General features: G+C 49.0%; 1 protein-coding gene across 7 annotated transcripts in view; it reads right to left on the bottom strand.

The window, feature by feature from the left end:
• The window catches only part of LOC149120375 (uncharacterized), a 114,930-nt gene that overhangs the window by 1,555 nt on the left and 97,062 nt on the right, over window positions 1-16,313 (bottom strand). For all 7 annotated transcript variants that reach the window (XM_089322000.1, XM_089322002.1, XM_089322005.1 and 4 more), the window contains 3 exons: window positions 13,749-13,977; window positions 6,547-6,679; window positions 2,182-2,393 (listed from right to left, as the gene is read on the bottom strand). In XM_089322000.1, coding sequence (XP_089178126.1) covers window positions 2,355-2,393; window positions 6,547-6,679; window positions 13,749-13,977 — 401 coding nt within the window. In that variant the 3' untranslated portion in view covers window positions 2,182-2,354. The remainder of the gene's footprint in view (window positions 1-2,181; window positions 2,394-6,546; window positions 6,680-13,748; window positions 13,978-16,313) is intronic.

Below are 16,313 nucleotides of genomic sequence, written 5' to 3'. Positions count from 1 at the left end.
CTCTGCTATGGCCTGGGAAAGCAGTGGAAGATGGCCCAAGTCCTTGGGCCCCTACACCTGCACTGGAAGACCCTGAGGAAGCTCCTGGCTCCTGGCTTCGGATCAGTGCACCTCTGGCCATTTGGACCTTCCAGGGAGTGAACCAGTGGATTGAAGACCTCTCACTCACTCTCTCTGCCTCTCTACAACACTGTCTTTCAAATAAATGAATATGTCTTGAAAAAAAAAGAAGTGGATTAAATGGGACTTGAACAATCACCCATAGGGGGATGCCAAACATTGCCCCCCCCCCCATTTTTTAGTATCTGAACTTCTTACTTGGTAAAGAATTTAGCTTTTTTTACTAAAATGCAAATATAGAAACTGTCCAAAATGGATGAAAGTAAGGAAGGGAGGAACAAATGGAGAAAGGAAGGAAGAGGTACACTGGGAGAGACAGCGTTGGAAGGAGAGCAGAAAGAAGGGAATGTTGATTCATAATTGTTCTATAGAACATATTGAAGAATTTTTTTAACCTAAAAAACAAATACATCTACTGGGATGTATTAATCTTTGATGGAGATTTACATAAAATAGGTAAGCACTCAAATTGCAGGAAAATTAAAAATGTAAAATGTGCATGTTCACAAAATTCTGTACAAGGAAAACATGACTTTTATAAAAACGTAAGTTTGAAAATCTTTCTCTAGAAATAAACTATAAAGTGAGAGTATAAAAGCTATATAAATTCTGCATAAGTGTTACTCAAAAATAACACTGCATTGAAAAGAAAAACATAAGGAAGAATTTGCATTCCTAACAAATGTGACAGCGTGAAATAAGACAGGGTATAATGGCTCATAAAAGCAAACGGAAACATCAGCGATGGTATAAAAAAACACATGAGGAATAGGAAGTACTACAAAGTATACATTCCTACATAAGGGGAAGATATTTCAAGAACTCCTACCTGGTAAGGTCCTGCAGGACTAAGTCATCCCCAGCCCCCAAACAGCAATCAGAACAAACACTCCATGAAAGCAGAAGCTTTCACACAGAGCTGCCTAGAAGGATATGGAAAACATGCACCACGACAAAGCTGTGCGCAGTTTATCAAAATGTCTTGAAAGACAACAAACTCATAACTGCTTCTTTCCACAAACTTTTCAAAGTACCTCATGTTGGCCCCTGCATTACATTAAATAATGAGAACAAATGCTGGCACATAACAGAAACATCTTTGAAAGACAAGAAATACACCATTACCAAGAGAGAGTCCTCTGCCCAAATTCAGACTTCTATAAGCTTCCCTAAAGCCTCAAATTTCAGTCCAGCCTAGATCAGGTTCTTGTCTTCCTAAGCACAACACCAACCCAGTTTTCTCCCAGATAAGCCTCTCCCATCCCTGGTATTCCAGAGAACTTTGTCAAAGTTTCCTAATTAACCGTGCACCCATACCACAGTCCCTAAGAAAGACCACACTATACCCCTCACCATTTTCTTACCCTCACTTTTCCTAAGGTTGCTGCCCAGGCCCTGTCCCAGGTCTAACACTTGGAGACTCCACCAGTTCTACTAGTAGACCTACAAGCTCCTCCCTATTACAACTCTACTGACTAAAGTCACCAGACCTCCTCCATACACTCCTTCCATTTCCCTGTCTATATCACAGAGTGGCAATATACAGAAATTACCTGATTTCAGCTCCCAACACCTTGCATGCCCCAGGCATCTAACAATCCAATCACCATCACACTAAATACCTCCATCCCGTCATTCTTAGTCCTGGAATCTAAAACCCAAACTTTTATTAACACGTCTCTCCAAACCAGACTTCTTGGGTTTTGTACTCTGACTCGACAGCACACACTTTTCCTCCAGGTCTCCCTCCCAATTCCTGGATACCCAAGTCTTCCCCTATTACCATGTTCTTTGGCCCCTAATTCTCTACAGTGCCCGGGGGAACTCATTCCCCAACATCCTATCCATCCCTGTCTCCATGCTCTTCAAATCTACTGAAGCCCACCAGGCCCCTACATTTCTCCCCATGCCTGTGGGGCTGCCCCACATGACCCTCCTTGCCACAGGGTAAGGGAACATCACTGTCAGCCTGGGCCGCCCAACCCCAGGGAACGGGCTTTCCCTTCCCTTCCCCTTGTGCATCCAGACATGGCCACCACTGGGGCAGCCACATCTACTCACCAGTTGCTCCTCTCCAGGAAGAAGGCCCAGCTGGCATTGAGCAGGAAGCTGTGCAGTCTCTCTGGGAATGGGAGATTACTTGGCAGCTGAGCTTCAGCATCCACTCTGGGTTAGTTTCACATCCAGGTCCTCTGGGAGGGAGGAGGGGAGGCAGACATCGCTTCTTGGCTTCCTCATGGCTGAGCCGCTGCCCACCCCCGCTGCCGCCGAACCTGTGGATTTCCGGGGAGAACGCTGCTGGGAAGTCACGGGATCCCATCTCCTTTGAGGCAGCCCCTGGGCATCTCTGTCCTGTTAGCTTAAATACGCAAGTGCCATCCAACTAACACCTCCCCCTTCCTCCCAGGAAACACAGTGTCAGTGGAGGAGGCCAAGCTACCTTGATGAACCAGGGGAAGTGGTCTTAGTTCTAAATGGCACTGCGGCCCTGTGCTCATCACAATCAGAAATGCTCCACGGACATTGTCGATTCCCATCCAGCCCACCAGAATCTCAGGGCAGTATGGAGCTCTCTAGACCTTGGGGCTGACACCCAGACACTGCCGTTGGTGCAGCGCTCTGACAAACTGCCCGCGGTCAGGGTACTGAATGGAGGATACCAGCCTAGCATCCTTGGCCTAGTCGGTGGCCGGGGCTGCTGCCCTGAGTCAGACAAGCAGGCCTGGTGCTGTGTTACACCACGTTAAAGCCATGGCATGCAGTGCTGTCTTTCCATATGGGTGCCAGTATGTGTTCTAGCTGCCCCACTTCCAATCCAGCTCCCTCCTAATGTGCCTGGGGAAGCGGTGGAGAATGTCCCAATTCCTTGGGCCCCTGCAGCCACATGGGACACCCAGAAGAAGGTCCTGGATCCTGACTTCATATTGGCTCAGTTTGGCCATCACGGTCATTCCGGGAGTGTACTGGCAAATGGAAGACCTCTCTCCCTCTCTCACTCTCATACTCTCTCAATCTCGTTCACCTGCACTTGTTCTGTTTCTCTCTAATTCTTTTTTTATTTTATTGATTTTTTTTTGACAGGCAGAGTTAGACAGTGAGAGGGAGAGACAGAGACAAAGGTTTTCCTTCTGTTGGTTCACCTCCCAAATGGCCACTATGGCCAGCGCTACATCAATCCAAAGCCAGGAGCCAGCTGCCACCTCCTGTTCTCCCACGCGGCTGCAGGTGCCCAAGCACTTGGGCCATCCTTCAATGCCCTCCTGGGCCACAGCAGAGAGCTGGACTGGAAGAGGAGCAGCTGGGAATAGAACCTGGTGCCCATATGGGATGCCGGCATTACAGGCGGAGGATTAGCCAAGTGAAACACGTTACCGGCCTTCTCTCTAATTCTTAGAAACAAATGAAATAAATGTTTTTATTAAAAAAACCCACATTATTATCTCATTAGATAGAGAAATAACCTGAAAGATCCAATCCCATTCATGATAAAAAAAAAAAAAACTTCCACAAAGTAGGTATAAAAGGAATAGGCATCAAAATCTTAAAGGCTGTGTATCACAACACAACAGACAATGCCATGCTGGATGGGCAAAAAGTGAAAGCACTTTTGTCAAACATGTAACAACACAAGGATATCCCCTTTTAAAATTCTTACTGAATGCAGTACAGTAAATTTTCACAAGAGAAAGAAAGGAGAAGAAAGAAATAAACAGCACCTAGATTATAAAAGAGAAAGTGAAATTCTAAAAGCTTACAGGTGGCATGATATGGTACCAGAAAAAAACTAAAACAATCCACCAAAAACACTGCTAGAACGGGTGAAACAATTAAGTGAAGTTTCAGGTTATGAATAAACATAGTGTGTAAGCAGCAGTGTTTATACATTAATGATGAACTCACTGACAGAGCAATCAATAAATATCCCAAGGACAATAACCACATAAATAAAAAGTTTATGAAAAAATTTAACCAAAGAAGTCAAAGAGCACTAAATGAAAATCACCATACACTGATGAAAGAAATCACCAAGGACACAAAAGTGGAAAGATGTCTCTTTTGGTGGATTTGAAGAATCAGTATAATTAAAATCTCTACCTTGCCTAATGCTACCTAAAGATTCAATTAAATTTTCATCAAAACACCAATGACGTTTTTTACGAATTATATACCACAAACCTATAATTCAAACAAAATCACAGAAGATACAGAATAGATAAGGTGTTTCTGAGCAAAAAGTGAAACAAAGTTAGCCTGGATACCTCACAACACCTGATTCAAAGCATTCTACAAATGACACTAAACAAAATATCATAGCACTTGCATAAAAAGTGACACACAGACCAATGGATGAGAACAAGGCGAGCTCCAATATTAATCAAAATATGTTCAATACCATATTTTTACAAAAGGTCTCAGACCATCCATTGGAGTTCTTCAACAAGTGGTGTTGCCAAAAATGGATGTATTTGTGTAGAAGATTGAAATTAGATTCATAACTCCAATAAAATATAAAAATCAACTCAAAATGGATCAGAGTCCTAAATCTATGACCCAGGACTGTGAAGCTTTTTGAAGGAAATACAAAGAAAGCTCCAAGACACTGGAATAGGGGATGACTCTTAGACAAGACCCTCAAAGCCCAGGCAGCTAAAGCAAAACCAAACAAATGGGATCAAATGAAATGAAAAGCTTTGCCCAGCAAAGAAAATCATCATAGAGTGAAGATTCATTCACAAGAATGACCAAAGGATACTTGTCAGCAACCTATATGAAAAGGGTTAATATCAGGAATACATCTGCAACTTAAAAAAAAAAAACAATAAAAAACCCAACCAATCCAGTTATGAAGTAGCCAAAGGAGCTCAACAGACAGTTCCCCATAGATATACAGATGGCCAAGAAATATAGGAAAAATGCGCAACATCACAAGCTATCAGGGAAATGCAAATCCAACCCACAATGAGATATCAGCTCACACGTACATACTGGCTAAAACCCAAAGGACGGAGAGTCACAATGAGGAGGAAGATGTGGGAAAAGGGAAAAACTTACCCACTGGTGGTAAAAATGTAAATTAGTGCAGACGCTGTGGAAAACGGTATGGAGATTTCTTAAAAAACCAGACAGACTTGCCATACGATATGGAGCAATCCCTCTACTGGCTATAACCCAAAACACATGAACATATTGTATCAGAGAGATACGTCCACCACAATATTTATTGCAGTATGCTTGACGGCAGCGAAAACAAGAAATTGACGAAGTCTAACATCATCGTTGAATGGGTAAGAATAATACTATACACACACACACACACACACACACAGTGAAACAACCTTACAAATCCCTCTTTCCACAAACTTTTTCAAGGACCCTCATGATGCTCTCTGCATTACCTTAAGTAACTAGAACAAATGTGGGCACATCACAGACACTCCTTTGAAACCCAAGAAAAACACGTTTACCAAGAGAAAGTCCTCTGCTATAATTCTGACTTCTACAAACTGAATACAAGCCACAAACTTCATTCCCAGGCTATGTCAGGTTCTCCATGTACCTAAGCCCCCTATCAACACTTATCTTATTTCAACTAAGATCTTCTCCATCTCTTGGTAGTCGGGACACTTTAGTCAAATTTCCTGATTAACTCAGCACCCATTCCCCAGTACCTTCTGAAAGGTCCCTCTGACCACCTCCTGATATCCTTTCCCTCACTTTAACTAAGGTTTCTCCCCAGGCCCTGTCCTGGATCTAACACTCTGATGCTCCACTAGTTCTTACAAGTAGATCTACCAGCTCCTCCCTATTACAACTCTCCTCAAAGTCACCTGCCTTCCTCCATGCAACCCTTCTATTTTCCCTTTCTATCACTGGATGGTGACATACAGAAATAACCTGTTTCCAGCTCCCCAAACCTTGCATGAACCAGGTTCTTCCATGGCATCTAACCCTCCACTCCCGCTGCATGAAGTACTTGCAATCCCATCATCCTTAGCCTGAAAATCTGAAACATAACAACTATTACCACGTCTCTCCAAAGCAGACTTCTTATCTTTTGTACTCTGAGTCAACACATGCAGTTTTCCTCCCAGGTCTCCCGCCCACTGCCTGGAGACACAATCTTCCCTTATTAACATGTTCTTTGGCCCCTAATTCTCTGCAGTGCCCGAGGGAACGCATTCACCAACATCTTATTCACCTCTGTCTCTGTGGCCAACACTCTATTCTAGGAATGCTAGGCCCCCACATTTCTGTCTCCACATGTCTATAGGGCTCCCCCACTTGACCCTCCTTCCCAAAGCTTGCAAGTCCACCTTGCTCTCAGCCTCGCCAGCCCAACTCCAGGGAGCAGAGGTCCCTTCCCTTCCGTTCTCTCCCCCTTGGCCCAAAGGCTGCCATCTACAGGATGCAGCCACGTCTACTAACCAGTTGCTCCTGTCCAGGGTGAAGGCCTAGCCGGGTTTTACAAGGAAGCTGAGCAGGCTCCAGAAATGGAAGATTACCCAGCAGCTGAACTTCAGCGTCAACTCGGTGTCCAGTTTCATATCCATGAAAATGTCTACAATGAAAATTAGTAAACATTAAAGAAATGGAAGAAGACACACAAAAATGGAAAAATCTGCCATGTTCATTCATTGGTAAAATCGACAAAATGAAAATTTCCATTCTACCATAAGCAATTTAGAGATACAATGGGATCCCAACTAAAGGACAAATAACATTTTACCCAGATAGAAAGAAAACAATGCTGAAATTCATATGAAAACACAGAACATCCAAATACTGAAAGCAACCTTATACAACATTGACAAAACTCAAAGCGTCGGAATAACAGATTGTAAGACACAGAACAGGGCAGTTACGATCAAAACAGCTTGGTACAGGCAAAAAAAAAAAAAAGACATATAGAACAATGGAACAGAAAAGAAACACCTGAAATAACGCACACATCTACAACTACTCTGTCTTTAAAAAGTGCTAAAGATCAATCCCAGGTGCAAAGGACAGTTTCTTCAAAAAATAGTCCTGAGAAAACTGGACCTCCACATGCAGAACTCTGAAAGAAGCCCGATACCTTACACCTTATACAAAAAGCAACTAAAAACACTTCAAGGAACAAAATCTAAAACTCAGTATCATCAAATTACTAGAGAACACTAGTCCACTATGGGTACAGGTTCACATCCGTGTCCTCCGTGGGGGGAGGGGAGGCTGACACCAGCGTCTCGGCTTCCTCACAGTTGAGCTCCCAGCCACCCCCGCTGCCTCCCAACCTGTGGATTTGGGGGGAGAACACCGCTGGGAAGCCCCGGATCCCGCATCCTTTGAGGCAGGCCCTGGGCATTTCACTGTCCATAATCTCAAAAGCAGCAAATCCCTCTCGCACTCTCCAAGCCTCCCGTGCTGCTGCCGCCAATAACACCGCCAGCCTACCACGACGCCACTCCCGCAGACATCTCCTACTTCTTCCCCAGACCTACTGCGCAAGCGCCATCCAACTAACACCCGCCCCTTCCTCCCAGAATACACAGCGTCAGTGGAAGAGGCTGCACTGCCTTGATTAACCAGGGGCAGCGACCTGAGCCCCAGCCTGGCTTGACCGCCCTGTGCTCACCATGACCAAATGCGCTCCAAGATCATCGTTGCTCCTAATCCAGCCCATCAGAAGCTCAGGGCAGTGTGGAGCTCTCTAGACCTCCAGGCTGACACCCAGCCACTCCTGCATGGTGCAGCGCTTTGCCAAACTGCCCCTGGTCAGGGTACTTAACAGCAGATACACGCCCAGTACCCTTGCCCTTGTCTGTCCTGGGGCTGCTGCCAGGAGTCAACCAAGTGCACGATGTGTTGCGCTCTGGACAGAGAGGTAGGGTGGGGACAATCACTGTGTACCTAAATTGCATTTATGAAATGCATGGAATTTGGATCTCTTAAATAAAAAACATATCTTATGAGAACACCTGCACTGTCTTCTCTTGGTCATTTCCTCGCCCCTCCCCTTATGTCACAATTGTAGGTGACTCAGTCGCTCATCACTTTCTCCCTGGGAACAGACTGCCTTGCTGGAAGTCCTAACTCAGAACTTTTCATCCCACACTTGCAGAATACACATTCTTCTCATCAGCCCCTGGAACTTTCTCTAGGACACAACATATGATAGGCCATAAAACAGGCTTAGTAAACTCAGTAACTGAGATCATTTCACGCATCTTCTATGACCAAAATTCAAGGAAATGGGAAATCAACAACTCAAGAAACTCCAGAACATATGCAAACACATGGAGACCAAACAACATGCTCCTGAATGAATGGTGGGTCGTAGGAGAAATCAAAATGGAAATCAAGAAATTTCTGGAAATGACTGAAGATAACAACAGCACAATACAGCAAAACGTATGGGACACAGCAAATACAACGTTAAGAGGACACTTGATAACAACTTGTGCCTACCACAAAATATTGGAAAGGCATCAAATAAATGAGCTTTTCAATGCATCACAAAACCTGGAAAACCAACAATATCAAACTCCAAATTAGTAGGATGACAGAAATCATGGAAATTTGAGAATAAACAAAGTTGAAGCAAAAACATTACAAAAGATCACTGAAATGAAAAGCTGATTAAAAAATTTTTTTTACAAAATTGCTGAAAATCTCCAAAACAAACAAACGAAAAAACAGGAATAAGACCCCAATCGGTAAAATCATAAACAAAAAACAAACTGTAATAACAGAAACCCAATAAATAAAAAAAAAATCGGGAATTACTACAATGTACTACAATGTACAATGTACTACAATGTAACCCAAAACACTGCTAGGACTGGTGAAACAATTAAGTGAAGTTACAGGTTACAAATAAACATACTGTAGAAACAGCAGTGTTTAATACATTAAAGATGTATTAAAGCTCTATAATCAAAATTACCATATCTTGATAAAAGAAATCACCAAGAACAGAAATAATGAAATGATTTTTTTTTGATGGGTTCGAAGAATGAGCATCATTAAAATGTCTACCTTGGCCGGCGCCACAGCTCAATTGGCTAATCCTCCACCTGCGGAGCCGGCACACCAGGTTCTAGTCCCGGTCGGAGCGCCAGATTCTGTGGCAGTAGCTCCTCTTCCTGTCCAGCTCTCTGCTGTGGCCCAGGAGTGCAGTGGAGGATGGCCCAAGTCCTTGGGCCCTGCACCCCATGGGAGACCAGAAGAAGCACCTGGCTCCTGGCTTCGGATCAGCGTGGTGCACTGGTCACAGCGTGCCGGCCGCAGCAGCCATTGGGGCGTGAACCAAAGGTAAAAGGAAGACCTTTCTCTCTCTGTCTCTCTCTCTCACTGTCCACTCTGCCTGTCAAAAACAATGTCGACCTTACCTAATGCAATATAAAAATTCAATTAAATTGTTATCAAAATATCAATGACATTCTTTGTGGAAAAACAAAAAAAAAATGCCTAAAATTCATACAAATCACAGAAGATCCAGAACAGCTCGGGGGTTCCGTACCAAAAAACAAAACAAAACAAAAGTTCCTGGATGCCTCACAACACCTGATTCAAAGCATACTACAAATCAACACTAGTTAAAACATCACAGCAGTGGCATAAAATGTGACACATTGACCAATGGAAAAAAAACAATGCAAGTCCCAAAATTAATACCAATATGTAGAGACATCTGATTTTTGATAAAAGGTCTCAGATACTCACTGCTGTAAGGAAAATCTCCTCAAAAACTGGTGTTGGCAAAACTGCATTTATGTACGAGATTGAAATTAGATCCATTACTCACAGAAAAGAAGAAAATCAACTCAAAGTGGATCAAGGACTTAAATGTAAGACCAGGGACTATGAAGCTTTTGGAAACAAATGTAGAGTAAGTACTAGAAGACACTTAAGTACAGATTGACTCTTAGAAAAGACCTTCAGGGCAAAGCAACAAATCAAAACTAATCAAATGGGATTATATGAAAGTCAACAGCTTATGGACAGCAAAGGAAATCATCAATAAAGAGTCCTCCAACAGAATGAGCAAAAATATCTGTGAGCTACCTATCTGAAAAAGGATTAATGTCCAGAATACATCCGCAGCTTAAAAAAAATAAAATGAAACAATGAATCCAGATATGAAATGGCCAAAGGAGCTGAACAGAGTTCTCCAGAGAAATACAAATGGCCGCTGGTGCCATGGGCCACTAGGCTAATCCTCCACCTGCGGCACCAGACACCGGGTTCTAGTCCTGGTCAGGGCGCCGGATTCTGTGGCGGTTGCTCCTCTTCCAGTCCAGCTCTCTACTTTGGCCCGGGAGTGCAGTCTCGAAGGATGGCCCATGTCCTTGGGCCCTGCACCCGCATGGGAGACCAGGAGAAGCACTTGGCTCCTGGCATTGGATCAGCTCGGTGTGCCAACCACCGTGCACCGGCCACAGCAGCCATTGAGGGTGAACCAACAGCAAAGGAAGACCTTTCTCTCTCTCTCTCTCTCTGTCCACTCTGTCAAAAAAATTTTTAAAAAAATACAAATGGCCAACAATTCTATGAAAAAAATGCTCAATATCATATCACAAGCCATCATGGAAATGCCATCCAAACCACAATGATATGAGCTAACCCTTTCAAAATGGTTAAGCTCCAAAGGACAGAGTCACAATGATAAGGTGGAAGTGGGAAAAGGGGAACACTTAACACACTGATGTTAAATATGTAAATTAGTGCAGCTGCTATGGAAAACTGTAGGAAGACAACGCCCTGGGGGCTGGAGGAACCTGAGAGAATGGCCTTTGGGGCCGGTGCGCCTGAGGCACCTGAAGCACCTGTGGAAGGGTCAGATGGAGAGGGGAGGAGAAGACAGGTGGGGGACAGGGGAGGGTAGCATGGTGTGTGCAGGCTGGGCTGCAGACTCCCACTGGAAGGCAGGGCCTGGGGGAGGTCCTGGTCTCAATATAGGTCCATGAGGACCCCAGGTCTTCATTTATAAACCTGCCAGCCATGCCTAACTCCACCACTCAGCCTGCACCTCTATCTCTACAGCTCCCTTCTGGGTCCTGCTCAGAAGAGGGGCACCCTAACCCATCTCCCACAGAGCTGCAAGTGACAGGGTGAGTGGCAGATGCCACCATGGGGGCCAGAACTCCCTTCCCACATCCCCCAACAGGCAATCCCTGGAGACCACTAGGAGGTGGCTGGTCAGGTGCCCACCAGTGGGAGCTGCCACCCTGAAAACTAGAGCTAGACACAAAGCAGGCCTGGCTCGACACCTCCTCCTGTCAGTGGCCACCTGACCAGAGAGGCCCACACTGTTGCCCTCTCCTGTCCACTGAGCTGAACACAGGTTGGGAAGGTGAGGTGAGGGATCAGTGCTGGCTGTGGTGGGTGGAGTGGCATCATCATAGGCACCTGTTCTAGTCCTGGCTGCCCCGTGAACACACCTGGGAAGGCAGGGGTCAGAGGATGCAAAAGCCCCACCCCTAAACCACTCTTCAGGGAATGTGGCCATGGCTGAGCCATGGTGGCCACAAAAGCAACAGACAGCAGCCATGTGGAAGCCAACGGTAAGAGCAGCTTCAGACCCCATGTTAAGGACCCAGAATCACCTGAGAGGCCCTAGAGATGCCAGGGACCAAGGACACAGCATTACTGGTGCTGACAAGGGGCAAGGGAGAGGTCCAGATGTGGACAGACCTGGGGCAGCCAGGAATCCCAAGTACCTGCACCACTCCACAGCCTCTCTCCCGGCTCACAAGCACCCAAGACAGGAGCTGGGAACAGCTGGGACTCAAGCTGGCACCTGAAGGCCATGCCAGTGTTGGCTGTAGGCCCAGCTGTGCCACCTCGCTGTCCCTGATTCCACCAAACGTCAAGTGCCTGAGCTCCTAGAGCTATGAAGGCGTCCCCAGTGCTGAAAATGGTGGGGTTTTAGGGTTTTAAGATTTTTTTTATTTAAGATGCAGATTTGCAGAGAGAGAGAGAGAGAGATCTTCCACCTGCTGGTTCATTCCCCAAATGGCTACAGCAACAAGAGCTGGGCCAGGATGAAGCCATTAACTATGTGCCCACCACACACTTGCACAGTACACATACACATGTGAACCTACATGCACACAGAACATACACATACACACACACTAACATCACCGTCACGGTCCACACAGGTGATCTTACTCCAGGAAGGGGGTGGCCTGCCTGCTGTGGTCCACAGGGAAAACAGAAGCAGTAACCGCACCCAGGAGCCACCAGGGTGGGCGTAACTCTGACGCTGGGGCTCTGAGCAGAGTCCAGGGGCAGTAATGTGCTCTGCCCCTCCCCGCCTTCAGAACGTGGAGTCCTGGGGCCCTAAGGGGCAGCTGCGAGGACTGGGTTTCACATTGGTTTTTGTAGGAACGTGTGGAACCCCTTGGCACTGAGAACGTTCCTGGTCCCAGGTGGGTCTGGGCCAGGAGGAAGACTCCCTGACCAGGCCAGCTCTGACTCTTGCTCAGGACCTGCATGGCTGCTTCTCCTCCAGTGCAAGACACAAACACATCCAGAGAGAGGGAACAAGAGGCCAGGGCCAGCACACTGAGGACAGGCCTCTGCCTGGGACCATGGCCTGGCCCTTCAGGGTCTCCGACACTCACCAGGATGAAAGCAGCCATGGGGTGTGGGTGGAGACTTAGGGTCCTGGGTTCTCCAGTGCCGGTACCAGCATGGAGACTTAGGGTCCTGGGTTCTCCAGTGCCGGTACCAGCATGGCCCTGCATCCTCTCCAAGGTGAGCAGCACAAGGAGATTGGCAGGGGGAGGCAGCCCCTTAACCTGGGCCCTTTTGGACATCTGCAGTCACCTGTGTCCACGACAGGTGCTGGTGTCCTTTGCGCTTTGCTGGGTCCCTTCTCAGGGTGCATTTCTGAGTGGAGACCATGGACCCCCCAGCCCACTGCCCCCTCCTCAGCACCCCTCCACTAGGGCCAGTGACCCGCCTGCTGCTCAGGCTCACTGAGGGGGTCTGTCCCACACACACCCCAGCCCATGCCAGTTGAAGCATGTGCAGGAAGGGCCTGTGGGCTGAAGTATGCATCCGGGCACAGCCCATTCAGAGTTCACTTCTGGACTGAGTGTGTGTGCGCTGCATATGTGTGACTGCAGAGCTCAGAGCCAGGCTACAACTGGCTGTATGTAAAACAAACTCAGGAGCTCCAGAGGGGACAGTGTTCCAGAAGCCGCATTCAAAACTCCATAGGGAATAGGAGGGACCTGGGCTCCTCTTCCTTTAAGCGTACTTCAGGGCACCCACGCTCAGCAGCTGCCCCCAGTGTCCACCAGCTCCTGAGGCCATCGCCTGTCCTCTGGCAGCTCCCAGCCTCTAGCGCCCAGCAGGTTCCTAAGGGTGGGGCCCACATGCTTGCAGGGTACATACCTATCAGCGAAGGAGCCCGTGATCTGAGGCCACAAATGCCAAACCAACCATGAAACACTGTGGGCGAGGACAGGTTAGGGAGGCCCATGGCTACCTTAGCTGGCTCCTGGACACCAGTGACCACCTCTCTCCCTGCAGGGTTCTCACCCCCAACTCCACACCCCTGGACCCCCTCAGCCAAGGCTTCGACCAGCGTTCTTCGTAGAAATGGTCCAGGCGGCTGTAGACACTTCACTGACCTTGCTGAGGATGGCCCACAGAAGTGCAAGTCCTGGGACGCGGGGTGGTTTCTTCCCACTTGAAAAGCTGGAAATGCGGCCAAGGGTATGGCGGCCCATGGTCTGCAGGAGGCCGGGGTCAGCAGGATCGTCGGGCCACACAGAGCCTGGCTCTGAGTCCCACAGCTTCGTCGAGGATGAGGCCCCGCCATGAAAAAACTCCTCCAGCAGAGAACGGGAACAAACATTCCTGGGGAGAAACCAGGTTTTGCAGGGGCCAGCCAGGCCAGGGCAGGTGGGGCAGGGATACAGAGGCTACAGGGGTTGGGGCACAGTGTCAGCTTCTGTGGCTTCTGTCTCCCTCTAACTGTGCCCCTTCCCCCACTGTGGTTGTGGAAGCTCCCCAGGAGGGCCTGGCCTCGCTGACAGATGCACCAGGGACCCCAGCAGCCCAGATCCTGGAAGGCAACTTCCCACACCACAACACAGTCCCAGTTGCTGACTCTGGAGGTTTCAACGGGTGGGTGTGGGTGGCAGAACCTGCTGTCCCTCTTGGCACTGGGTCCATGTATATGAGCCCCTCACCCAAAGTCACTGAGGGGCAGAGACCTGGGTGGGACCCCTTGGGGTGGGGAGGGAGAAATGGTTCCAAGAGGGTGGGGGGGTGTGGCCTGGCAGCTGGAGGTACTCTAGTGGCCGGGCACGGTGACTCTTGGGCAGGTGCCTGTCCATGGGCAGTTTGCTCCACTGCCCACTGCTCCAATTGTTCTAGGCCCTTCCCTTGGCACTGGGCCAGTGTGGAGCCGAGGCCAGCATTGATGTTCAATCTGCCTAGACTCTATAATTTGAAGATTTTGTTTTCTAAGAATTTTTTCTTTATTTATTTAAGAAGGAGGGAGCGAGAGCGCACGCTCCTCCTAGGTGTCTGAAGTTGCTGGAGCCCCAGGATGAAGCTGGAAACCAGAGTGGAGCCTGGATGGAAACCCCAGGTCTCATCCTGGTGCTCTCACTGCTGGGCCCAAAGATTGCCCAAGCAGTTTACACACACTGCATCATGGGTCTAATTAAATGCATCATGGGTCTACTCATGTGTATGAAAATAGGGAAGTAGAGTTTAGAATACCTTGGCAACTGAAACATCATACTGTCCTTAGCTAAGATCTTAGATAACATAAAAGATTTGGGCAAGGTTCATCTGCCAGTGTCCTTGTCCCACTGTGGTATGTTCAATTTGTCATCGCTTTCTGGTGACTGTCAATTGAGGGTAAAGCCCACAGCACTGACCTCTTACCCAGCCTGAGGAAGACCTGCGAGCAGAGAAGGGGCAGCTCTGTTGTGATTGATTTGAAGGAATGCTGTACACTTACTCATCCCTGCTCTGGGGTTAGTTTACAACTACGTTCCATTGGTCATGAGCCCTGTAAGAGCCCGTCTACACCTGCCACCCCGTGATGGGCTGGGAAGTGGACCAATGTGGAGAGAGTGGCCACTGCACAAGAGCCAGTGTGCTCCACATGTGGCTCACAGTCCCACTGAGGGCAATGACCTCACCTGCACAGAATGTTGGCACAGGCCAGACTTCTGTGATGTCATCCTCCGTGGCAGTTATTAGGCCTTGCTGCCAGCACAGTGGCACAGGGACAGGCGCCGAGGGCAGGGACAGAGCAGGGAGAGCAGGTCTGTGGGGAGAGGGCCTGGGGAGCAAGGGAGTGGTGGACATGGGTGAGGGAAGGGAGAAGGCAGGATGGGGGTATGGGCACGGGCAGGGTAATGGAGGATGGGGACAAACAGAGTGGTTCAGGGGTGGGCCAGGGTGGGCTGAGGGAGGGCGAGGGAGGGCGAGGGTGGGCCGAGGGAGGGTGAAGGTGGGCGAGGGAGGGCGAGGGAGGGCGAGGGAGGGCGAGGGAGGGCGAGGGTGGGCCGAGGGAGGGCGAGGGTGGGCCGAGGGTGGGCCGAGGGTGGGCGAGGGAGGGCCGAGGGTGGGCCGAGGGTGGGCCGAGGGAGGGCGAGGGTGGGCGAGGGTGGGCGAGGGTGGACCGAGGGAGGGCCGAGGGTGGGCCGAGGGTGGGCCGAGGGAAGGCGAGGGTGGGCCGAGGGAGGGCGAGGGTGGGCGAGGGTGGGCCGAGGGAGGGCGAGGGTGGGCGAGGGTGGACCGAGGGAGGGCCGAGGGTGGGCCGAGGGAGGGCGAGGGTGGGCGAGGGTGGGCCGAGGGAGGGCGAGGGAGGGCCGAGGGTGGGCCGAGGGAGGGCGAGGGTGGGCGAGGGTGGGCCGAGGGAGGGCGAGGGTGGGCCGAGGGTGGGCCGAGGGAGGGCGAGGGTGGGCCGAGGGAGGGCGAGGGTGGGCCGAGGGTGGGCCGAGGGAGGCTGAGCATGGGCTTCTTGTGGAATTGGGAGGGAGAAGGGGAACACGGGGTGATGGTGGTGGCAGGCATGGAATGGGGCACTGGATCCAGGACAATGGGGAGAGCAGTGGAAGAGGAGACTGGGGGGGCAATGCGGGGCTCTCTGTAGCATTCATGCTGCACCATGGGTACGTGGGGGAGAGTGTTGGGTATTCCTCAACCCAACCTGGCCTTCCCTCCCTTGT

The sequence above is a fragment of the Oryctolagus cuniculus genome, chromosome 19 (genome assembly GCF_051225735.1).
Source record: "Oryctolagus cuniculus isolate XC-2025 breed Fujian yellow rabbit chromosome 19, ASM5122573v1, whole genome shotgun sequence".
NCBI classification, from domain to species: Eukaryota; Metazoa; Chordata; class Mammalia; order Lagomorpha; family Leporidae; genus Oryctolagus; species Oryctolagus cuniculus.
This window is presented reverse-complemented; position numbering and strand designations above follow the sequence as displayed.